General features: G+C 43.0%; 1 protein-coding gene across 1 annotated transcript in view; it reads left to right on the top strand.

Moving 5' to 3' along the window:
* LOC140740204 (uncharacterized) overlaps positions 1 to 25,432 on the top strand; it is a 97,591-nt gene extending 72,159 nt beyond the window's left edge. The window contains exons 5-7 of the mRNA XM_073069245.1: positions 18,413 to 18,506; positions 19,941 to 20,052; positions 22,171 to 25,432. Of these exons, the coding sequence (XP_072925346.1) occupies positions 18,413 to 18,506; positions 19,941 to 20,052; positions 22,171 to 22,320 (356 nt within the window). The 3' untranslated portion in view covers positions 22,321 to 25,432. The remainder of the gene's footprint in view (positions 1 to 18,412; positions 18,507 to 19,940; positions 20,053 to 22,170) is intronic.
* The last annotated feature ends 612 nt before the right edge of the window (positions 25,433 to 26,044 follow it).

Here is a 26,044-nt window from a genome sequence, read left to right as displayed (position 1 = left end):
AAATACACATATTTGATTGTGTCATATTTCAGAACTACAAAGTTCTCTGATTCTGAGTAAGATGGCTGCTCCCAGTCCAAGGTCATAATTCTATGCAAGATATAATTCTCATTATCTTTGATTCACTGTACTTGTTTTCCTCTAAATATACATGTTTTGCTTCTGATCATAGTCAAGTGAGGGCTTTTTCATCTTCAGCATTAACAGAAATTAATAGGCACTAACCTTAACAAATTGACATTAAGAGCTGGCATAAATTGGACTCGTTATTCATTTTGGTTTTGCAAACCAAACTTGACAAATAAAAAAACTCAAAATCTGCCTGTATGCAATTGTGTAATAAAATTGGAACAAAGAATGAACTGTAAGCAAAGTTCAAGTACATTTATTGAGATTTGTCTTCCCCACAGACAACCACAAAACAAAGAAATCTCTCCACACATCGAGACCATCAGACGCACGGGGAAAAAATCAAATTGCGCGAACAGAAAACACACAAAACATTAAACTTCAAACTGTAGAGTCTCCAAAAGTGAGACCATGAGCTGTTGAGGCGAGTAAAGCCAATGCAGGAGCCGAGTTAGTTTAGTGCTGTTGTTGCTGGCTGCAGACCTTGATCAAATCGCGCAAATAGTCAAGCGGGTTCAGCACTGAGGACATTAAACATTAAACTACAGTGGGAAGTGAATCCATAGCCCGGAACCACAAGCCTCTGAGGTGATCGAACCTTGCAGCATGGGATGCAAGACTCCTGCACCTTCCACTGGCAGCAGCAAGAGGGACACTAGTCAAACCCTGGCAGACAGCACTAAATACCCTTTCATTTTCCACTCTCGTCCTCGTCGATTTTAATTTTGCTCGGCGTTTTAATCAGCACAGAATTAATGGAACTGATGACAGGTTTGTATTCCAGCATTCAGAATCCATAGAACCATAGAACACTAAAGCACAGTACAGACCCTTCAGCCCTCCATGTTGTGACGACCCATATAATCCTTAAAAAAAAGTACTAAACCCACACTACCCCATAACCCTCCATTTTTCTTTCATCCATGTGCCTGTCCAAGGGGCTCTTAAATACCCCTAATGTTTTAGCCTCCACCACCATCCCTGGCAAGTCATTCCAGGCACTCACAACCCTCTGTGTAAAAAAACTTACCCCTGATGTCTCCCCTAAACTTCCCTCCCTTAATTCTGTACATATGCCCTCTGGTGTTTGCTATTGGTGCCCTGGGAAACAGGTACTGACTATCCACCCTATCTATGCCTCTCATAATCTTGTAGACCTCTATCGAGTCCCCTCTCATTCTTCTACGCTCCAAAGAGAAAAGTCCCAGCTCTGCTAACCTTGCTTCATATGACTTGTTCTCCAATCCAAGCAACATCCTGGTAAATCTCCTCTGCACCTTCTCCATAGCTTCCACATTCTTCCTATAATGAGGTGTCCAGAAATGAACACAATACTCTTAAGTGCGGTCTCACCAGAGATTTGTAGAGTTGCAACATGACCTCTCTGCTCTTGAACTCAATCCCCCTGTTAATGAAGCCTAGCATCCCATAGGCCTTCTTAACTACCCTATCAACCTGTGCACCGACCTTGAGGGATGTGTGGATTTGAACCCCAAGGTCCCTTTGTTCATCCACGCTCTTAAGTAATTGACCATTAATCCTGTACTCAGTCTTCTGGTTTGTCCTTCCAAAATGCATCACCTCACACTTGTCCGGTTTGAACTACATCTGCCATTTTTCTGCCCAACTCTGCAGCCTGTCTATATCCTCTTGTAACCTTCGACCAACTACAGCTCCATCCATGCAACGTACCCCCAGCGACGGCCATATCTGCACCCTGCGCTGAATCCCCCAGGAAATCACAGTGCACCAGATCATCATTCAGCCAAAAAGTACATTCCTAAAAGGGAAATTACAGGCTTCAATCAATCCCAGTTCAGAAGAACAAGCGTATCTAGTAGTTCTGTAAGCTGTCTGCAAGGTGTCGTCATTGATCACTAGCGCCATCTTGCCAGTCAGTCCAAGACCACTGTCGAGGGAAACTACATCCCTTCATATTTTGTGTTACATTATTGAGGGAAACATATTCATGTTTTGTCTCATGGCAAATAAGCAAGTTTTTGTTACGTTGTGTTCTGTAAAACCCTGTTTGGTTTTGATCCAATTCCATTCATTCTAATTAGAGGGAAGTTGAACCAAAGGAGTTATCAGTGTATGTTTGCTGTCATTGATCGTGATTACTGAGAGGAATAGCATTTTAAAAAGAGCTTTAGTGTTGCCATTATTATTGGAAGTGGAATAGTGTGCCTAATATAGATTGCATGATGTTATCGGTGTGATGTGTCATCAGATGCTATTAGCACTGGAATGACCTCAGTGACCATTGTCATTTAGAGAATCACAGAACTAGATGCCGCTCTAATGCTATATGCTGGCTTAATTTGTTTATATCCTTTTAGTACTCTCCCAGCCATCTGTTGGCCAGCAAATGGTGTTTGTAGCGGCAGTTTTCAGCCAATTTTCAAGCAAGAAAGCAGAAGGTTAAATCAGAAGAAATAGGAGCCATTCACCCCGTCCAGTCTGCTCTGCCATTAGATCATAGCTAATTTATTTTCCATATCAACTCTCTTCTCCTGCCTTTTCCCATAACCTTTGATACCCTGACTAATCGGGAGCCTATATACCCAATGGCCTAGTCTCCACAGCTGTCTGTGGCAATGAATTCCCCAGATTTACTGCCCTCTGGCTAAAGAAATTCCTCCTCATCTCTGTTCTGAATGGATATCCCTCTGTTCTGAGTTTTGACTCTCTCACTATAGGTGACATCCTCTCCATGCCCACTCTCGCTGGGGCTTTCAATATTCAGTAGGTTTTAATGTGATCTCCCCTCATTGCCATGACACGCACCAGAGTTCTCCGAAATATGGATGGGTGGCACAGCCCCTTTAACGATTCAGGCTGCCCTGCTAATGGGCAGGTTTGCTTTGGTGCTATGATTTTAAATATTTAAAGAACACCCAAACTGAGTTTCAGTGCTCATTCATCAGCTCTACTTTGAGTTCTCATGCAGTATCAAGTTTAGAACCCTGTCTTTATTTCAGTCTCGTGTCGTGTCTTGATTCTAGACTCGGGTCCTAACCATCCTCACTTAGGTCTGTCATCACACTCATTCTTCTGAACTCTAGCAAGTACAGATCCAGGGCCATTCAAACGCTCCACATACGTTAACCATTTCATTCCGTGAATCATTCTCACGAAGGTCTCCTCTGAACCTTCTCCAACACCAGCACATCTTTTCCTAGAATAAGGGCCCAAAACCTGTTCATTATACTCTCAGTGCAGTTTAACCAGTGCTGACAAAACCTCAGATTTGCATCCTTGCTTTTATATTCTACTCTTCTTGAAATGGATGCTAGCTTTACATTTGCCTTTCTTGCCACCGACTCAACCTCCTAGTCAATCTTTAGGGAATCCTGCACAAAGACTCCCAAGTGCCTGTAGAAAATAGCCTACGCCTTTATTCCTACGCCTTTTAATTAAACTGGAACCAAACTAGTTCAGTGGAGACTGTAAGGTTAATTAATTTTTCCAGTTGGAGTAACATCTGCCTTAGCTATGAAGTGGATACTGCCACAGATTAAGAGGCGCCTTTCGTTTCAAAGATGATTGAGGTTATCCAAAGTGTGGATGGTCCTTTTTAAAAAACTTGGCCATATCATTTTTATGTAGAGCTTGCAAATCAGTTTAGATCAATACTAAATTATAAAATCAAGAAGGAGGGCTTTGAATTGTGGTTACATCTTTTACACAAGATGTTTCACAGTCAGGAGACTGGAGAAGATTTTTCAGTATAAGTTGGCTGCTGCACCGTCTATACATATATTAGAGACTATAACAGCTTGTCCTTCATTTTTAGGATCAACTCCAACTTGACAGACAATGGTGCCAGTCAGAATTCACTGAAGGACTCACACCTTTTAATGGCAGTGATCCTTCCATAAACCTGTTGTTGTTCAGCCCAGCCAGAACGTGAATCATACCAGTTCACCACCCCCCTCCCCACCCCTTTGCCAAACAAGCCAATTTGATATCCAAATACGAGGAATAAAAAACAAAATGCTGGCAGAACTCAGCAAGCCAGACAGCATCTATGGGAGGAGGTATTAACGATGTTTCGGGCCAAAACCCTTCATCAGGAGTGAAGTGACATGGGATGGTCGAGGGGGGATAAGAAGTGGGGGGAGGGATAAAGTAGAGAGCTGGGAAGTGATAGGCTGGAGGGAAATGGGCTAGGGGGAAGGTGGAGAATTATGGGAAATAAAAGAGAAAGAAAGTTAGGGCTGGGGGGAGAGATTATAGTGAGGGGGGAAAAAGAGAGAGAAAGAGAACCAGACTAAAATAATAGCTAGGGATGGGGGTAAGGGTGGGGGGCAGGGGTATCAATGAAGGTCAGTGAGTTGGATGTTCATACCGGCAGGAAGGAGGCTACCTAGGCGGGAGATAAGGTATTGCTCCATCGACCTGCGTGTGGCCAAATACTGAAATCTGCAGATGCTGGAAATTCAAGCAACACACACAAAATGCTGGTGGAATGCAGTAGGCCAGGCAGCATCTATAGGAAGAAGTACAGTCGACGTTTCGGGCCAAGTCCCTTCGTCAGGACTAACTGAAAGACGAGAGAGTAAGAGATTTGAAAGTGGGGGGGGGGGGGGCCGATCCGAAATGATAGGAGAAGACAGGAAGGGAAGGGATGAAGCTAAGAGCTGGAAAGTTGATTGGCAAAAGGGATACAGATCTGGAGAAGGGAAAGGATCATGAGATGGGAGGCCTAGGGAGAAAGAAAGGGGGAGGAGAGCACCAGAGGGAGATGGAGAGCAGGCAAGGAATGATTGTGAGACTGTGACACTTCACCCTTGAGTCAGCTGGTGTGATATACTGCGTCCAGTGCTCCCGGTGTTGCCTTTTATATATTGGTGAGACCCGACACAGACTGGGAGACCATTTCGCTGAACACCTACGCTCGGTCCGCCAGAAAAAGCAGGATCTCCCAGTGGCCACACATTTTAATTCCATGTCCCATTCCCATTCTGATATGTCTATCCATGGCCTCCTCTACCGTCAAGATGAAGCCACACTCAGGTTGGAGGAACAACACCTTATATTTCGTCTGGGTAGCCTCCAACCTGATGGCAAGAACATTGATTTCTCTAACTTCCGTTAATGCCCCTCCTCCCCTTCTTACCCCATCCCTTATATATGTATTATTCCCCCTTTTTTCTTTTCTCTCTTTTTTTTCTCTCTCTGCCCCTCTCACAATCACTCTTTGCCTGTTCTCCATCTCCCTCTGGTGCTCCCCTCCCCCTTTCTTTTCCCTAAGCCTCCCATCCCATGATCCTTTCCCTTATCCAGCTGTGTATCCCTTTTGCCAATCACATCACCTTTCCAGTTCTTAGCTCCATCCCTCCCCCTTCTGTCTTCTCCTATCATTGTGAATCTCCCCCTCCCCCTCCCACTTTCAAATCTCTTACTATCTCTTCTTTCAGTTAGTCCTGACGAAGGGTCTCAGCCCAAAACGTCGACAGTGCTTCTTCCTATAGATGCTGCCTGGCCTGCTGCGTTCCACCGGCATTTTGTGTGTGTTGCCTGGTATCCAAATAGACAGGAGCCCAGGATGGACACAGTTTTGCACACCTTTCCAACAGTGGCTTTCCAGATTCAGGCAATGGAAGAAGCTGACAAGACCCGACAGGGAACTCTACACTGCTCCTGCAAATACTGCCCCTCGCATTCTCCTGACTCCATGCTCAGCAGATCGACTTGTCAGTTCATTTGATTGTACAGTACACTAGCAACTGTTAACGCTGGTGGTAGTAGCTGAATGGAAGTTTCACTTCTAAATGTATCATCCTTGTTTTCAAACTGCTCCTTTATAAAATCCCCTGCTAATCTTTGTGACCCCTCCCAAGATCACGGCACTACTCCATTTTAGACCCAGCACATCTCCTTCCTTTACCACTGGCTTGATGGCGCTCTTTATGCATTGATGGGGCTATAGTTTTCAGCACTTTGCCTCTCATCCCTTTCTTTGCAGCTCTGTGCAGTTTCTGGTGGGGTGCATCTCTGTTGTAGTCAGCTGCACAATACCTCCTCTGGCAAAGAGGATCACCTGCTATCACCTGAAGCTTCTGAACCCTTCAGTGCTGTTTGATCTTTTACTTCCTGCTTCTGCAGATGGTGGATCTGAGAGTTAATCACTGATTACCAAAGACAGCTTTGTAGCAGAGTGAAATAAAGCTGTGTTTCTGTAGCATGTACTACAAGTGACAGGCATTACTCCCTGATACTGGTTTTGGCTGCAGTTCAATTGACTTAATATACACAGCAATGCAGGGAGAGGCATATTTAATTCCATTGTAGGCAATTGGAGGACAGTTGAGTCAATATTTGACTGATTTTTATAGTCTGAACTATAGCTTTCAAAACTGGGGCTGAATTATTTGTGCACACCAGAGGTTTGACATCCAGTATTGACAATTTACACAACAATATAGTGAGAGGCATATTTAATTCAATTATAAACAACTGAAGGATTGTTCAGCCAATATTTAAATGATTTTTATAGTCTGAAGTGTAGATTTCAAAACTGTGGCTGAGTTATTTGTGCAGAGCAGAGGTTTGATGTCCAGTTGATCAATTTGCATGTTTAGTGCTTTGTTAGTTGTGTCTGTTTTACTGCTGCCACTGAAGTACAGACTGAAACATTACCAATGTAAAGTTTTGGAGGCAACTCCTTCCAACAATAGAGACGACTACTAATAGGTCATGAATCACCATTTTCCAATACCTTTGCTGTTTTGTCTTCTCCTCATACAGTTGAAATTGAGTGCTATTTTAGAGGTTGGGACTTCTGTAACTATTGCTAGTTTCAGTAGTACCAGCCTGAGGTCAGTGTGTAGCATTCCCACCTCTGAGCTGTGTCTCAGTTAATACATCAGAGCCAAAAAAAATCAGATGTCTAAACCTAATCCTAATGTAATTTTACTGGGGCTACACTTAGAGTACTTTTATTTTGGTCCTGTCATTTAAGAAATATATACTGACATTGGAGGCAGTTTGAAAAAGGTTAACTAGAATATGGTTGTCTGATGATGAATGACTAAAAACATTATAACTATGGTCTTTGAAGTCTGGAAGAATAACTAGTAAACTTATTGACAGACGTAAGGTGCGGAGGGGGATATGTGGGCCCCTTATTTAAGAAAGGAATGCGCTGGCATTGGAGAGGGGCCAGAAGAAGTTTATGAGAATGATCCCTTGAATGAAAGAGATATATGAAGGAGTGCTTGCAGTCTCTGGGCCTCACTGGATTTTAGAAGAATGAGAAGAGATCTCATTGAAATTGCCTACATGGAGTGAACGTGGAGAGGATCTTTCCAATAGTGGGACAGTCTAGGACCAGGGGACACAGCCTCAGTGCTCAAGGACGACCTTTTAGAACAGAGATGAAGAGGTTTTTCTTTAGTCGGAGGGTGGTGAATTTGTGGAATTCATTGTCACAAACAGCTGTGGAAGTAATGGGTATATTTAAAGTGAAGTTTGATAGGGGACGAGTAAAGGCTTCAAATACCATAGGGAACAAGGAAGGAGAATGAGGATAATAAATCAGTCATGATCAAACTCAGTGGGGCAAATAACCCAATTCTGCTCCTATGTGTTATGTCCAATTGTTTCTGCTAGGGATAGACTGTTGAACAAGGGGACGTGGGAAAAACATTAGGGGTCAGGTATTTAAAATTGAGGTGTGTAGGAACTTCTCACCAAAGGTGAGAAGCCTCTGGAATTCTCTACCCAAAAGGGTATTAGGATCATTAGGGTTAGTTGAAGAGAAATGGACATATTTTTGAGAGACCTGGGAATTGAGAGCTGTGGGAACAGAAGTGGAGGTGAGGCCTTTTGGGGGAGGGGGTTGAAATCGTACATGGTCCGATTGAGTACTGGTTAAGCTTGAAGGGCTGTGTGGTTTTCTCCTGCGTTTTTTGTGTGTTCTTTTATCAAAAGTGCTGACCCCAGCTTGGCACTGCCAGATGTGCCTCCTGTCTGCCTTCTGAAGTGGGTGTAGAAGTTCCATTGCAGAATTTGAAGACTTTCCCCACTGTGTAGACCAGCATTATCCATCAGTCAGTGTTACTGACGCATGATCTGGTCATTGTAGTGAAGCCTTAATGTGTACGTTAGAGCAGCGGCTGCATGTTAAAAAATTACTTAATTGCGCCTAAAGAGTTTGAAACCCAACGAAGTTATGAAAAATGCTGTAAAGTGCCAGCTTTTCTTTATAAATCGCTGAACAAGCCCACACATCAACATTTTTCTTCAGGTCTTTGCTCTTACACCTGATGCCTCTTTATGTTTTGAGTTCTAATGTACAGTATGTTGTTGTCCTTTTGCACATTGGATTCCTAACACTAGAGCCCCTAGTGGCAGAGTATTGTAGTACCATCATTCCTTTCCCAAAAACCTGCAAAATTTTCCAACAGATACTGTACCAAGATACAGTGAACTGCTTGATTTGTCGTACAGATCAAATGATCGCACTGTAGAGGCAGAATTAGGTAAAACAGTAATAATGCAGAATAAATTCTAAAAGCTATCGGAAAAGTGCAGTGCAGGTAAACAATAAAGTGGAAAATCTTAACCAGGTAGATCGTGAGGCTTATTGTAAAAGAGTCTGATAACAGTGGGATGGAAGATGTCCTTGAGTGCTTTCAAGATTTTACACCTTTTGCCCAATGGGAGAGGGAAGAGAAAACATCCATGGGTGGGTGGGTGGGTTCTTTGATTCTTTCTTTTACTGAGGCAGCAAGAAGTATAAACGGAGTTCATAGAAGGGATGCTGGTTCCCATGATGTGCCAGGCTGTGCCCACAGATCTCTGCAGTTTCTTGTGGTCATGTGCAGAACAGTCACCATATCAAGCTGTTATGCAGCCAGCCGGAATACTTGCTACGGAGCACAGACAAAAATTGGTAAGGGGTGACTGGGACGTGCCAAATTGCTTTAGCTTCCTGAGGCATTGGTGGTGTTTACACATTGGATCTTGAAGCTCTCAGCTCTCTCAACTTCATTGTTGATGTAGACAGGAGTCTGTGTATTGTCACCCTTTCTGAAATCAATAACCATCTCTGTTGTTGACACTGAGGAGAAGGCTATTATCAGGACACCTCGATCTCCTTCGTGTACTCTGACTCATCGTTATTTGAGATGCGCCACAGTACAGTGGTATCGTCTGCAAGTGTAGATGGAGTTGGAGCAGAATCTGATCATACATTCACAAGCATTCAGGGAATAGAGTAGGGGGCTGAGGCCACAGCCTTGTGGGGAACTTGTGTTTAGATTAGTCGTGGCAGAGGTAATGGTGCCTATCCTTACTGACTGCAGTGACAAAGTGGAATTACGGAAAATTCTGCTCTAAGTGTTGAATGGGTCAAGCAGGCACATTATTGGCAACAATACTGAATATAAAGATTAAACTTTCAACATGTTGCCAGATTGTCCACAAAGTAAACAAATCAATTGATTTCTGCTTGGTCAATAAGTTAAGGATAGGTTCAGAGGGGGCATTAATTCCCAGGGTCTAGAGTTTGGCGATGTGTTTGCTTGGAAAGCAGAACTGTGGTCAACAGTCGGCTGACGTAGATGTCTTTACTGTCCAGATGCTCAGGGTTGAGTGTAGGGCCAGGGAGATGGCGTCTGCCATCGACATGTTTTGGTGGTAGGCAAGTTGCTGTGGGTTGAGATCATCTGGAAAGCTGACCAACCTCTCGAAGTATTTTATGATGGTAAGTGTCAGTGCACTGGATTGTAGTCGTTTAGGCAGGGTACCTCGTTTTTCTTGGGTGCTGGGATGATTGTGATCTTCTTAAAGCAGGAGGGAACCAGAGCCTGAAGCAGGGAAAGATTAAAAATGTATGCAATTACCCTTGCCAGCTGATCCACACAAACCTAAGGATGTGGCTAGTGATCCCATCCAGGCCTGATGCTTACCTTCCGGAAGACTGTTACATCCATGATGGTGACTGTAGATTCAGGTGCAGTGGAGGCCTGTCAGAGTGGGTGGTGACATATCCAGTTCCCTTCTATTCAAAACAGGCATGGAACATGCAAACACAAGGAAATCTGCAGATGCTGGAAATTCAAGCAGCACACACAAAATGCTGGTGGAACGCAGCAGGCCAGGCAGCATCTATAGGGAGAAGCACTGTAGACGTTTCGGGCGGAGACCCTTCGTCGGGGCTAACTGAAAGGAAAGATAGTAAGAGATTTGAAAGTAGGAGGGTGAAATGCGAAATGATAGGAGGTGAGCAGGCAGAGTGATGAGCAGAGAGAGAGAAAAAAAGGGGAGGGGGAAAAACTGGAATATGTATATTTATTCCCTTTTGAAATGCAGAATTTCTTTCCATATATTTCTAACCAGTGCAGTCCTGAGCACCATAGTTCACTGTGTAAGACAATGCAGCAGGTTGGAGCTTTGAGCAGTGCCCAGTCAGAGATCAGAAACCTGAGAGGACGTAGTTTACTCAGGTTTGACGACTGAGTAGAAAAGGCAGCGACTTGCAGCAGTTTGGAGCTTTGAGCAGTGGCCGATCAGCGTTGGGGATTGATTGGCAAGAACAAACTAAAGTAAGGCAGGGACAAGCAGAGCAGCCATTGTTGGAGTGGACGGAGTTTAGGGTGGGAATTTTGAGGCCTTAGCTCTTCGAGGCTTCAGTGAGGAGAGGCCTGAGTTGAGAGAATGTAAAAAAGTAGAATATACACACACACACACACACACACACACACACACACACACACACACACACACACACACACACACACACACACACACACACACACACACACACACACACACACACACACACACACGCTCTCACTCACACATACACAGAATTTGTTGTTCTTTCTCCTTTTTATTTGCTCGGTTAGAACAGCAGAGATGCCAGGCAGGATGTGGCAAGGCAGGGAGACCTCCAGTGTGTCTGGTGACTACACCTGCAAGAAGTGCATCCAGCTGCAACTTCTGACACTCCATATTATGGAGTTGGAGCTGAACTTGGATGAACTCCCAATCATTCAGGAGGCCGAGGGGAGATAGATAGGACATTTAGAGAGGTAGTTGCATCCAGAGTGCAGGACGAAGGAAACTGTGATAGGAAGTGAAAAGGGGTTAAACAGTCAGTGCAGAGTTACCTCTGTGGCCATCCCCCCCAAACAACCCACTTAGGCTACTGTGGGTCGCGTAGCAGGGAAAAGTCACAGCGATCAGGTCTTAGGCACTGAGTCTGACTCTGTGACTCAGAAGAAAAGATGGGGAGAAGAGGCGAGCTGTTTTCATAATTAGGGCAACAGAAAGGATTGAATTCCTAGATGGTTATGTTACCTCCTGGGTGCCAGGGTCCAAGGCATCTTGGATCAAGTCCTCAGCGTTCTAAGCGGAGGCTGAACATCCTGAGGTTGTAGTTCATGTAGGTACCAATGACAAGGGTAGGAAGAGTGACGAGGTTCTGCAAATCGAGTTCAGGGATTAGGTGCCAAGTTAAAGGGCAGGATGTCCAGGGTTGTGATCTCAGGATTGCCACCTGTGCCACGTGCTAGTGAGGCTGGAGCTAGGAAGATTATACAGATTAACACATGACCAAGGAATTGGTGTAGGAGAGAGGGCATTAGGCTCTCTTCCAGGGAAGAGGTGGTTTGCACGCAAGCGGGAGAGGGACTAAAATCCTAGCAGGAAAATTTGCTAGTACTGCACGGAGGGGTTTAACCTAGAGTTGCAGGGGGATGGGAATCAGAGTGCCAGAACAGTTAATGGAGAGGTTGTGGATACAGATGTTGTTAAGACCTCAAACAAAATCGGGAACCATAAGGTTAAGCATGGTGCGACTAATGTCCTGAGCAGCATATACTTCAATGCACGAAATATCGTAGGAAAGGCAGATGAGCTCAGGGCGTGGATCAACACCTGGAATTATGATATTGTAGCCATTAGTGAGACTTGGTTGCAGGAGGGGCAGGAGTGGCAGCACAGTATTCTGGGGTTCCATTGTCTTAGATGCAACAGAGTGGGAGGAATTAAGTGGGCTGGCTTAACTAGTCAAGGTAAATGTCACGACAGTGCACAGTCAGGGCAGACTGGAGAACTCATCTAGTGCACAAATGAGGAATAAGAAATTTATGCCCATGTTAATGGAGCTATATTGCAGACCACCCAGCAGTCTGAGGGATTTAGTGGAACAAATTTGCAGAAAGATTCAGACTGCTGCAAGAAACATCAAGTTGTTATAGTAGGTGACTTTAAGTTTCCACACATTGACTGGGACTCCCATACTGTAAAAGGACTGGATTGGATAGAGTTTGTCAAGTGTGTTCAGTAAAGTTTCCTTAACCAGTACGTAGAGTATGTGATATTTAATCTGCTATTAGGGAGCAGTTTGTGTAGGAGAACACTTTGCATCTAATGATCACAATGTCACTAAATATGCAAAAAGATAGGTCTGGTCCACGGTTGAGATTCTAAATTGGAGGAAAGCCAATTTTGATGGGGGTTAGAAATGATCTGCAAGTGTGGATTGGGACAGGCTGTTTTCTGGCAAAATTGTACTTAGTGAGCTGGGGCTTTCAAAAGTGAATTTTTGAGAGTACAAAGCTTGTATGTGCCTTTTAGAATAAAAGGTAATGATACCAGATGTAGCGAAACTTGGTTTTCAAGAGATATTGAGGCCCTGATGAAGAAAAGGAGGTGCATAGCCTACCGGTAAGAACAATCCTGCTGAAAGGCTTCGGCCCGAGACGTGGACTGTACTCTTTTTCCTAGATGCTGCCTGGCCTGCTGAGTTCCTCCAGCATTTTGTGTGTGTTGTAAGGATAGTCAGCATGGCTTGATGTGTGGTAGGTCATGTCTAAACAATCTTTCAGGAGTTTTTCAGGAAGTTACCAGGAAAGTTCATGAAGGCAAGGCAGTGGATGTTGTCTACAGGAACTTCAGCAAGGCATTTGACAAGGTCCTGCATGGGATATTGGCCAAGAAGGCTCAGTCATTTAAGATGAGGTAGTAAATCGGATTAGATTTTGGCTTTGTGGGAGAAGACAGAGAGTGGTAACAGGAGGTTGTCTCTGTGACTGGTGGAATGTAGCAGGGATCGGTGCTGGGTCCATTGTTGTTTGTCATCTGCATTAGTGATCTGGATGATAATGTGGTTAACTGGATCAGCAAACTTGTGGATGACACCAAGATTGGGGATGTAGTGGACAGTGAGGATGGCTATCATGGCTTGCAGAAGGATCTGTGTCAGCTGTAAAAATGGGTTGAAGATGGCAAATGGGATTTAATGCAGATAAATGCAATGTGTTGCACTCAGTACGACCAATCAAGGTGGGTCTTATACAGTGAACGGTAGGAAACTTTGAGAGTGTGGTAGAATGAAGGGATCTGGGTATCCAGGTCCATAATTCATTGAAGGTAGCATCACAGGTAGGTAGGGTCGTAAAGAAAGCTTTTGGCACATTGACCTTCGTAAATCAAAGTATTGAGTACAGGAAATGGGATGTTATGTTGAAGTTATATGAGACATTGGTGAGGCATAATTTGGAGTATTGTTTGCAGTTTTGGTCACCTACCTACAGGAAAGATGTAGATAAAGTTCAAAGGGCACAGAGAAAATTTACAAGGATGTTGCTAGGTCAGGAAGATCTGAGTTATAAAGAAAGATTGAATAGGTTAGGACTTTATTCCTTGGAACGCAGAAGATTTGACAGAGGTATACAAAATTATGAGGGATATACATAAGGTAAATGCGAGCAGGCTTTTTCCACTGATGTTGGGTGGGACTTCAACCAGAGGTCATGGGTCAAGGGTGAAAGTGAAAAGAGGGTCGTGAGAGTGTGGAATGAGCTCCACACATGTGGAGCATGCGAGCTTGATGTCAACATTTAAGTGAAGTTTGGATGGGTATGGAGGGCTGTCGTCCTGGTGCAGGTTGATGGGAGTAGGCAGTTTAATTGGTTTGGGCATGGACTAGATGGGCCAAAGCGTCTGTTTCTGTGCTGTAATTTTATTTGATTCTGTGACTCCAGAAGTTCCCTACTGTTAAGCAATTGCTTAAATCTCTATGCGTTGTTTAAAATAAAACCAGAAAATGCTAGAAATACTCTACAGGCTTGGCTGCATTGGGTAAAGAAACACTATTTAACGGTCAATTTTGTCAGATAAGGAAGCTTGCTGAGAAGGTGGGGTGGAGGGGATGTTTCCAATGGGGTAAAGTTGGGCTGAGCATGGGGTCGATGCTGGAGTCCGCAGCAAAACAAAAACTGGGTCGAGCTACTGACGGACCTCTGTGGGTCAGACAGAATTTGAGGATGGAAATGGGCAGGCAATATTTCAGAACAAGATCCTTCACCTGAACTGAAAAATGGAGTCCAGCAAGTTATGATATTTATGTCTTGACCAAAGATGCAGTGGCGTTCCTCAAGTTTCTGTTGTGCCTGCTGTAACAGTGCAGGAGTCTTCAGACCAACAGGTCAGAGTGGAGATGGGATGGGAAATTAAAGCAGCTTCTCCAGACTGACCTGCTGGGTATCTCTTTTGCTCTGCATTTTCCAACTTCTACGTTCCTTTGTCTTTATTCTTTTTTGGTTACATTGTCATTCCTAACTTCACTCATTCATCAAATGACCTTGCTGCTTGCTATGTCATGGCATTTAGGGCAGCATTGAAGGTCCTCCATCTTTGTCTGTCCTTGGTCATCTTCTGTACCATCTGCACACAGATGTTATCTTCATTGCTGTTTGCATAAAAGTTTTGTTTGACCAGTGAGGGTTGTTAGCCCTGAGCTCAACCCCTAATCTGGAGCACTGGTTGACCACTCTTAGCCTGTCCTCTTCCCTTTGACCTGTTTGGCATGGGTGACCCTACCAAGAGTCAAAGGACAAGGCTCTAACCCTGGCCAAACATGGCTCTCTGGGTCATTAATTCACGCAAGCTTCCAAACCACAACAAGGTGTGGTCCTCTTGGAGGACCAAGTAACCTTATTTATAGCTTATTCCCATGCTTAGCCTGGATTTACCCCATCAGAGACATTCCCTCTTCCACCATTCTGCCTGTAGCTTCACAAGCTTCTTTGTCTCCTTCTCAGTTCTGATGAAAGGTCTTTGACCGGAAACGTTAGCTCAGTTTCCCTTCCTACCAGTGCAGCCCAACCTGCTGAGTATTTTCATGCGTATGTTACTCACTGGCTTCTATAGTGGAAACACTGGAACAGAAATCTATGCACAGAGCAGTGTTCTTGTGACAACGTTATGTGTTTGAAATGCCACTGAGATTATATCCATCTTGAATTGCAGCACTCCGGAAAATTGCTCAGACAATTTTTGTCATTATTATTTGTCAAATTTTGTCATTTGCTCGGACAATTGCTCGGACAAAGTTCAAATCCCACCCATGCCATTGATGTGCTGTCCACATCAGAACATTTTGTACTGTGTAGTTGTCTATATAAGGGTGTTTTAGATCATTGTGAGGAAATTAGTTCTTGTAGGGCACCCATGCTGTAAAAGCAGGCTCCCTGAGCGAGTCCCTGTTCAAGGGAGTATCCCATATTTATCTTTTCTCCTTCTGCCTCTGCCCCAACCCTCACTGTCAACCTCTCCCCCCTCCCCAGATGCACCTCCATACATGGCTCTTACTTCCCACCACTATCCCCAACACGCCCACTAAACCTCTGTCCTCCCTCAGTACCTGACCCAGTACTAACCATGTAATACATTGCCTCATGGGCACTGTAATGGTGCAACACACAGAAAGAAACATGTCAGGACCTTTCGGTCATGCTGGATGTCCTGACCCTCCAGCAGTTCTGGATTCAGCTGCAGCGTGGCCAGAGCCAAATTGCTCTTTGATGCGCTGCAAAGTAAGCCTTTAGCATGCCTCCCCTGCCCTTAAAAAGAAAGTGGCCTTGAAATTCATTACCTACTCTAAATTCCGAATATTTTTGAACACTTCTATTAAATCTCCCCTTTGTTTTCCCAGTCCTGAGGAGTGCAACCCAGTTCCTTCGATCTCCACTGGAGTGGGTATCTGAAATGTGGTATTTGGGGGGTTCTGATTAGTAGTTTATTACTGTATTTGCTGTGTCCAATAAACTGAGGTTATCAGTCGTCATCTTCTGCAGATTGGTTTGCTGTGCACTCTCAGTCACTCCTGGTACAAACTCCTTCAGCATTGCTAGCACTGATCTGATTGTACGTAGCAAGTTCTGTCCAGAAAAAACATCCTTTGACCTTCAGCTGATCCATACCTCAAAGTTTATCTGTCAACAAAGCTGTCAGACTTCAAGTTAAGCACATTTACACTAAACATTTAGAATTTAAAAAGAATAGAAAATATATATATATCAACTCACTTTAAAGAAAAGAAAATCTGAATACCCCAAGCCTTATCCCTATTCCTCCTCTTCTTTCAATAAGTGGGCTTGCTGTCCTGTACTTGATCTAAGCTAGCATGTTCAGTGGATGGATTTCCCTGTACAGTGTGTATAAAAAGTATTCACCACCCCTTGGAAGTTTTCACGTTTTCTTGTTTTACAGCATGGAATCACAGTGAATTAATTTGGCTTTTTGGACGCTGATCAACAGAAAATGACACTTTTATGCCAAAGTGAAAACAGATCTCTATAAAATGAATTAAATTAATGACAAATATAAAACACAGAATAATTGATTGCATAAGTGTTCACTGCCTTTAAAATGACACACCAGATCATCACTGGTGCAGCCAGTTGGTTTTATAAGTCAGGTAATTAGTTAAATGGAGATCACTGTGTGCAGTCAAACTGCTTCAATTGATTGTAGTAAAAATACACCTGTATCTGGTGAGTCAGTATCCCGGCAAAAACTACACCATGAGGACAAAAGAACACTCCAGGCAACTCCGCAAAAAGGTTATTGAAAAGCACAAGTTAGGAGGTGGATACAAGAAAATTTCCAAGTCACTGAATATCCCTTGCAGTACAGTTAAGTCAATCATCAAGAAATAGAAAGAATATGGCACAGCTGTAAACCCACCAAGAGCATGCCGTCCTCAAAAACTGAGTGACCGTGCAAGAAGGGGACTAGTGAGAGAGGCCACCAAAAGGTCTAGGACATCTCTGGAGGAGTTACAAGCTTCAGTGTCTGAGATGGGAGAGACTGTGCATACAACAACTGTGGTCCGGTTGCTTCACCCGTCGCAGCGTTATGGGAGAGTGGCAGAGAGAAAGCAACTGTTGAAAAAAACTCTCATGAAATCTTGGCTAGAATTTGCCAGAAAGCATGTGGGCGACACTGAAGTCAGTTGGAAGAAGGTTCTATTGTCTAATAAAACCAAAATTGATCTTTTTGACCATTGGATGGAACACTGGCATTAGCCAAACAACGCACATCATCAAAAACGCATGTACAACACGCTGTAGGAACTCAGCAGGTGGGGCAGCATCCGTGGAAACGAGCAGTCTACGTTCCGGGCCGATACCCTTCGTCAGGACTCAAAAATCAAAAACACACCATCCCTACTGTGAAGCATGGTTGTGGCTGCATCATGCTGTGGGAATGTTTCACTGCAGCAGGTCCTGGAAGCCTTGTGAAGGTAGAGGGTAAAATGAATGCAGCAAAGTACAGGGAGATTCTGGAGGAAAACCTGATGCAGTCTGCAAGAGAACTGCGACTTGGGAAAAGATTTGTTTTCCAGCAAGGCAGTGACCCCAAGCATAAAGTTAAAGCTACACAGGAAAGGCTTAAAAGCAACAAAGTTAATGTCCTCGAGTGGCAAAGTCAGAGTCCAGACCGTAAGCCACTTGAGAATTTGTGGCCGGACTTGAAAAGGGCTGTTCCCTCACAATCCCCTTGCAATCTGACAGAGTTCAAGCAGTTTTGTAAAGAAGAATGGGGAAAATTGTGCTGTCCAGATGTGCAAAGCTGATAGAGACCTATCCACACAGATTCAAGGCTGTAATTGCTGCCAAAGGTACATCTACTAATTATTGACTTGAAGGGTTGAATACTTATGCAGTCAATTATTTTGTGCTTGGATCACTTTGTTTTCACTTTGATACAAAATAGTCTTTTTCTGCTGATAATGTCCAAAAAAGCCAAATTAAATCCACCGTGATTCAATGTCGTAAAACAATAAAACATGAAATCTTCTTGGGGGAATGGTTTGAATACTTTTTGTAGGCATTGTTTAAAGTGCTTGGAGTCTGTGGCAGTTCACAATCCCATTGTTTCGCTACCTGAGGCTTTGTAGCCGGAGATGTATGCCATTATGGTTGATCAGGGCCTGCTGCACAGTGTCTGATATTTGTGTTTTACTCTTGTTGAACAGTTCCTGAGGTTGGTGGGGCCTCGTGCCTGCTTACGCCATCAGCTTCTCCGGTAGAGATGGTCCCTGAAGAGAATGGCCCCTCAGACAGACACCTGTAAGTAAACCACTGGCAAAGTTCGGTGTTCTTGTACTCTTGCTGCTACCTTTCCCAATGGCCCTAGCCCATCTACAATCCAGTAATAATTAGTCTGCACATTCCACATTCTGTCTCTGTAGATGAGTCGAGAGCAGTGTCCCTGGCTGTAACATAGAACATAAAACATATAACAGTACAGCACAGGAATAGGCCATTCGTCCCACAGTGTTGTGCTGAACTAAACAAAAGGAAGTCAAAAACATTCAAACACTAATCCCTCCGACTTACATAATGTCCCTTTCCCTCCATCTTCCTTACATCCATGTGCCCATCCAAACGTCTTTGAAAAGCCTCTAATGTATTTGCCTCTACCACCATACCAGGCAGCGCATTCCAGGCATCTGTGGCTTTGAGTAAAAAACTTAGCCCTCACATCCCCCTTGAACCTACCCCCTCTCACCTTCAATGCACACCCTCTGATATTGAACCACATCAAATTACTGAGTCTGTCATACTTTGGATGGGTAAAGATAAATTTACAGTCTTCCTTCATTAACACCAATTGTGGTTAGCTTTGAAGAGACATGCCATGTTTAACATAACTATATAGTAAACCAAATTGATTAAAGCACCCCTTTTGTTAAATAATTAATTGGCATTATCCAATGAATAATTTGTAAAGTCCATGTTTTAATCTAAATTAATATTGTATGATTTATAATGAACTTCTATTGATTTTCCCTTGCATGTTTTTGTTTCTCTTTTGTATAGTTTCTGTGTTTCTTGTATTTCTTTGTTGGATTTCTTTTTATAAGGAATTCACAGATGATTCCTTTTAAACCACACATAGATGGTGATTGAATACTTCGGCCTTGACACTTAGCTTGAAAGTGAATGTGTCCCGGCATCCAGAGTTTGACCCCAATTAAAGTGGAGGCTGTGACTGAAAGCCTGAAACCTGATGCAGAGCCAGATGGAGATGCAACTGAACATCTGGGATTTGACTCAGCGTCCTGCTGGCACGATTGAGTGACGCTGAAGTGAGAGGCAGGCTGTCAGCTACACGGGAGCAGTAGCTGGGTGTCTGGAAAGTAACGCTGAACCTAATGAGTTTGTTCTCTGTACTGCAGTTGGGTTAGGATCATTGACATGGGCAGATTCCTTTTTAAAATGATAACCCCTTACATTAGCTTTTGATCCTTCTTAGCTTGGTCTCCACAATTGTAACCACTCTTTTAGTTAAGAAGCAGCACACACACATTTCGGTTGGGACTCATCAGGTCGGACAACGTCTATGGAGAGGAATAAATAGCCAATGCTTCAGGCCAAGACCCTGCATCAGGACCCTATGATGTGTTTATGATCATTAAAATGCAATTCCTGTCAGGCTCTGATGGAAGTGTAAAACACGAGCATATTAGGAAAGACTTACTTTGGCTTCTCTGTCAACAGCTTAGAAGAGGAAGGGAAGTCAGTAGACCCAACTGAATGGAGCATCACTGACGTGGTGAATTACTTTAAAGAGGCAGGATTTCCTGAGCAGGCTGTTGCTTTCGGGGATCAAGTGAGTATGAAGTCCTCTCTCAATTTTTATGATACTGAATTGATGAAGGGTTCTGTTTTCTGAATGAATTCTTGAAGATGTTAAAGCACTCACATGAACTCTGATTTGAAATGACTTTTACCCATTAAAAACACGTGCCGTGTGCCCAGTAGACACAGAGGAATACTATCACAAGCAAGCTCCAGTTAATTTACACCTGACTGTTCTTACCAAATGTGGGCTGTTAGACTTCCATTGAAAAGTATAAACACAGCTTGCTACAAAATAATATTTTACTAAGAGAGCGCCACCTAAACAATTGGCTCATTACCAGCTAAAATGGGTGCAGATTTAAATATGCAAGGGAACACCGCAAATTCCAGCATAAACATAACCAGCTGTCAAAAGGGGTTATTTATTTTAAATCAGATCCTTACATATGTGTACTTTGATAATAAATTTACTTTGAACTTTGAACGAAAAATTTGTGTTCACAGACCTTTACAAAACAAAACTTTACAGTGGTTTCACTCGGCATATCCAGCAGGGCAGCTTTAGGATTATTACCAGCTGTCCATGGCCCACACATTAAGAGCTACAGTATAGGCCGAAACATCACCAGCTGCAATTACTGCTCGTTACGTCACTGGCATGTAAGGCAGTACTGAAGATCCAACATCTCTGTTCGTCTTTAGCCATTCCAGAAACCAGTTTTAGTTTTAGCGGTGTTCGGGACTTCCTCCATCATGACAGTAACTACTGTCAGCCACGCGAGTCCTGGGTGGAGTCTTGGGAATACTGTTGCACACTCAGGAATGCCATCGCGCAGAGGTGTAGAAGGATTATTCATTGCTGCTTCCATAACAGTTTTGTTGACCAGTCAAGGCTGATAGCCCTCCATGTTCAGGGGATCAGCTCGGAGAGTTTTACAGCCCGTCTGCCTAAACCAGGTTGGATCGATCTAAGTGCCTGACCAATTGGAAAGGTGGAGTATGGGCCAGAACGTGGCAGCGGGGTCTGGGCCCAGAGTGTATCGCGGCAGCAGGGCATGGGTCCTACTGCAGGGGATGACCCAGTGCTTGGGCAGTTTAAACGCTGGCCCAGATAGACTGGGTAGGCAGAGGGTGCTGGAACCGGAGGCGAGGGCTGGGCCGATTCTGCTCGCTCTTCTGCGACGTTTGCTCCTCTGTCTGCTGCACTGAGGCTGTGAGACTGCTCCCGGCTTCACAGGAGTTGCGATGGACGGAGGCTGAGACTGTGGGCCTGCTCTGGCTGCTCCGGGCTTTGTGTCTATGACTCAGGTTTCTTCTGAATGCTGTTGTCTGCTTTCGTCGTCTGCACAATTTGTGTTTTTTTTTCTCTGTGTGCATTGGGTGTTGGTCTTTTTTTAAACTGGGCACTTTGGGGTTTCTTGTTTTGTAAGCAAATGAATCTCAAGGTTGTATAATTTATACATACTTTGATAATAAATATACTTTGAACTTTGCACTGTCCCTATGAGTCTATAGATGATGATTTAATTGGCCTTTGTTGAGACCCAGACATTACTTACTGAGGGACTTGATAAAATGCTGCTGAGTTATCAGCAACTTAACAAAAGCACTGTATGAATGGGGACCATCTACCCTTCAGGGGAGCTATCCCATCAGTTCGATTCCCCTCTCCTTACACTGTACCCCTGCAACTTGCTTTCTCACACAAACCCATCAAGCCCCCTTTTTTTTTTGGCACTCCTGCACTAGTGGTGAGGACAGTTACACGGTCAGCAAGAGGAACTGCAAACTCTACACCAGCTGGACTGGACTCTGAAGCAGCTTTTTCCCTCTGCCATCAGCTCTCTGAATGATCCATGAATCCTGATCATCCCTTTTTTTTTTTTGCATTATTTATTTATTTTGTAATTTATAGTAATTTTGTGTCTTTGCATTGTACTTAACAATAAATGTGGAGAATGTTGGACTTGGACTCAGAAGGTCTCGGATCCCTGAGTCTGCAAGCTGCAGCTGAAACAGTGCTATTGAACAAGCGTTTAAACTCAATGTAAACTCTAGGAATCTCATTGTCCAACAAGGTGCTTATAGTATAATTGTATTGAAATCATCACTGCCCATTGACAAGTGTTAATCTTCTTTACTGCAGGAGATCGATGGGAAGTCTCTACTTCTAATGAAGAGGAACGATGTTTTGACAGGACTAGCAATTAAATTGGGCCCGGCGCTAAAGATATACGAATACCATATCAAGGTTCTACAATTGCATCACTTTAACAATGAGGCACCTTCGTGCTGATCAGCTTGTGCCTCTGTTAGCAGAGGTTTTGCCCTGTTCGTCTGGCTACTGTCTGCACGCTCTTCGCTGCAGTCTCACTTCGGTCTACTCCCAAACTAAATTCATCCTATTTAAAATGGCAGGAGGACTGCCACCAGGAATAAGAAGTTTATTTAAGAAAAATGTTGAGTTTCTATAGTGTTTGGGAAGTGTCTAGCACTATTTGTCCAACCTGGAACTGGAGTTATATCTTTTCCATGGCTTGGCAATGCTCCCTGCGTTGGGCTGTTGCTGTGATCTTGTTTTTTTGCCGATGGAGTGGAATTACCCTATGGGCTAATGTGAGTGTTCTGTTCTGCAACTGGGTGAAACACTGTTCAAAAGTAGAAGAATGGCTGTTCTGCAGGACCTGATCTTCATCCTTCTTGATCCGTGCACAAAAGGCAGCGTGAAATGCACTTGGAGGAATTCTCCAAATAAACCAGAAAGCCCAACAGAAAATGAGCAGATGTTCAGCCTATAGTATCTAACAGTTTCAGCATTTTCCTACAGTCAGGCGGCAGCTGACAGTCCAGTTGTAGCTTCCTAATAACAGGAATACCTTTCAAGCTGAATATAAACATTTTCTTCATTGAGCCTACAAGTTAAGATGTGATGAGATTGTTACAAACAGTTTATCTGTGCTTTGTCTTCTGATCTCTACACCACCTTCAGTTTGTCACTTTGAAACTTTACTTCGAGTTACTAGGTTGTCACTGGTGTTTCTTGTATATTTTTAAAGATTTTATTATATTAGATGTGTGTATATTCCAAAATTCGATGAAAGCCTTAACTAGAAATCCTGAGAGCAGGGGTTATGACTGCTTGCTCTCACATGCAGGACTGTGTGTTTTGTGAATGAATTTGGAAAATTTAAAAGAAATATATTTATATTATAAATCTTGCTTCTGCTTGCTCTTTTTCTATTATAAATTCTTCTATCTGTACTCTCAATGGATACTGGATGAGTAAATTTGTCAGATTATATCTGCAGCCTTTGTTATGTTTCTGTGCTACCACTTGTAGGGGTATAATTACATTATATTGTTTACATTGGCAGTTTCCATTACAAGGCTGGGTGTGCATATTTAGCAAACTGGGGACAGGGCATACACATTTAAAATGGGTACAGAGTTTTCCTTCATCCTGCTTCATCTGAAAATATACTCAGTCTTGATTTGCAACATTGCAGGATGTTCATTTGTATATACCTAATCAAACTAGTGGGTTATCAGCTTGGAGTTTGAATACAATATTGCTCTGTAAATGTGACAGCTTTAAACAATTTCTTGCTTAAAATTCATTTCCTAATAATTTTTGGAGCAAAACTTAGAATAGATGATCACAAGATTTCTTTTGTGAAAGCTTTCAACCAGTTAAAATGTGACTTAGCTTTTCAATTTTGTAAATGTTTGCATTTTTTTCCAAAACCTTTTGCTGGTTCTGTATCAGTTTAAATGTGTCTGAGCTGACTGATTTGTTTTCATTTGCAATTCAGTAGGTGCCATTTGATAGATCTATTACCTTTCACAGTGTCAGAATTTGTTTAAAAATTATTAAACCAGAAGGTGCCTTTAGTCATAGCTGATGAAGGCTGAGGATTAACAGGGTACTTCCCCACATTAGATTTAACTATAATTCATCAGAAAAACTCTTGTCAGAAGCACTTCTTGAAAGAAATAAAAACTAGTCCCAGTTTATGTTGGTCATTATTCAGTTGCAAAGATTTAATTGCATTAATGAAATGTAAACAGGAAGCAACAAACAGTCTGCTGGAGGAACTCAGAGACTCAGGCAGCATCTGTGAAGGAAAAGGAATTACTGACATTTTTGGTCAAAACCCCACATCACCTATCCTGATACAGAGTCTTGACTCAAAATATTGACGGTTCCTTTCCCCGAACAGGGGTGGCTCAGTCTGCGGAGTTCCTCCAGAAGGTCATCTGCTATTCAGATTCCAGAGTCTGCAATGACCTGTGTCTCCTCAGAAAGTAAGGGACTGGTTTCAGGAAGAGCCTACAGCAAAGTCATTGTGTCCCTTTGCAGTGTGTACAGGCAACACACCTTTGACGAACTTTTTTATGTGTGCCTTGAAGGCTGAGCGCTTTCCCATTCTCACAGAGGAACACAAGGAGACAGCTTAGGCTCTCGGGTCTGTTCTTGCATTTAATTTTAAATGCGGCTGACCTGTGTCTTAAACTTCCAAATGTGTGCCTGAGTTCTGACCTCAATACCCTTCTCCACTAAACTTGTCAATCCTTGTCTTGAAATGATTGAGTGATTCTCAGTCTCATAGCTGTGAGAGAATCCCAGATCTGCTCTATTCTATAGAGGTGTTTCCTGACATCACTGCAGAACAGCCCAGCTGTAACTTTTAAAGTTTTGTCTGTTTGTTCCAGCCTGTGCCAACAGAGAAAATAATTCCAGGTGTAACTACTAAGATGGGGAAACATTGCAAGGCTAATGCAAAGAAAGTCTTGCACACTTTGGGAATCGTTGAAAAGAAAGAGCAATTAATGGGAATGAAATGGAGAACCTCTCTACCACCACTTGTGTGCATCATGAACTTGTTTCTAGTGTGGGTCGATAATAATTCAGCTTTCCCTTTGCACTCCACATTTGCTTCGTGATTTCCAGAATTGTCTTGCTCAGTCGGTTCTGATACTTGAACTTTTATTGAAGCAGGGCCCCATTACAAGCACCTATTTTCCACTGAGTTTATTTGCTCAGAGGTGCTGTGATTTGGCATTAAGTTTCCAGCCTATGCAATGCACCTCCATATGGAGATACAAGGATGGCTTAGAGCCATTCAGCTGTGGCCCTGTTTCCTGTTAGTGGGACTGAATTCCAGATTGAATCTGAGCAATCGAGCCTTGGTATCCTTTGTGCAAACAGCAGTTGTCAGTGCGCTTTACAGAACTTTTTAAGTGTTTGAATTATTTGAATTTATAATAAATAAAAGCCATGTGTTTTAAATGGAATGCACAAAATGGGTAAAGTGGGTTTTTAGAGTTTATTCTTGCTAATTGAGATGCTTTAAGCAATAAGGAACAATATGAAAATAAAATGTGTAATAAAATTGATTCAGAATTATTTTGGTTGGCTGGTTGTAAATTTCTCATTATAACATAGCTTATTCATTTTGTAGCAACGTATATACAGACCCTTTAGCATAGTGAAATATCCCAAGCTGAATCACTACAATATTATCAAGCAAACATCAGCACTGAATCTAATGAAATAAAATAATGGGGCATGTCATTAGGAACTACTTTCTGTAAATGTTCAGTACTGTGGGGTTGGGAAGTGACAATCGGTGGTAAAGGTAAAAACTGAAAGATGTAATTCTACACATGATACGGGGGAGAGATTTGAGACCACTAGCAAATAGCAGTTGTTCTTTTCATTAATGTCAGAATTCATTCATTGTCTCCTAATTACATCCTCCAAACAAATCTTTTGTTGTTCACTAGCGTTTACCAGTCTCTGCCTGTGTCATTCAATCCGCACTGTTTATATCAGAGTGTTGAATGGACCTCTCGTATGTTGAAGATGAATTCTTCATCTCCCAATGTGCCCCAGTGTGGCCCATGCACTATATTTGTTTAACTGTGCTTTCTCTATACTGCTGTACGATATTTTACATTCGTTTTTAACTGCCTCAGTGACCTGCCGGAATAACATGCAAACCAAAAAGTTTTTCACT

This window comes from Hemitrygon akajei, chromosome 16, assembly GCF_048418815.1.
Source record: "Hemitrygon akajei chromosome 16, sHemAka1.3, whole genome shotgun sequence".
Classification (NCBI taxonomy): Eukaryota; Metazoa; Chordata; class Chondrichthyes; order Myliobatiformes; family Dasyatidae; genus Hemitrygon; species Hemitrygon akajei.
The sequence above is the reverse complement of the archived record's forward strand: the minus strand, read 5'-3'. Positions and strand labels throughout refer to the sequence as shown.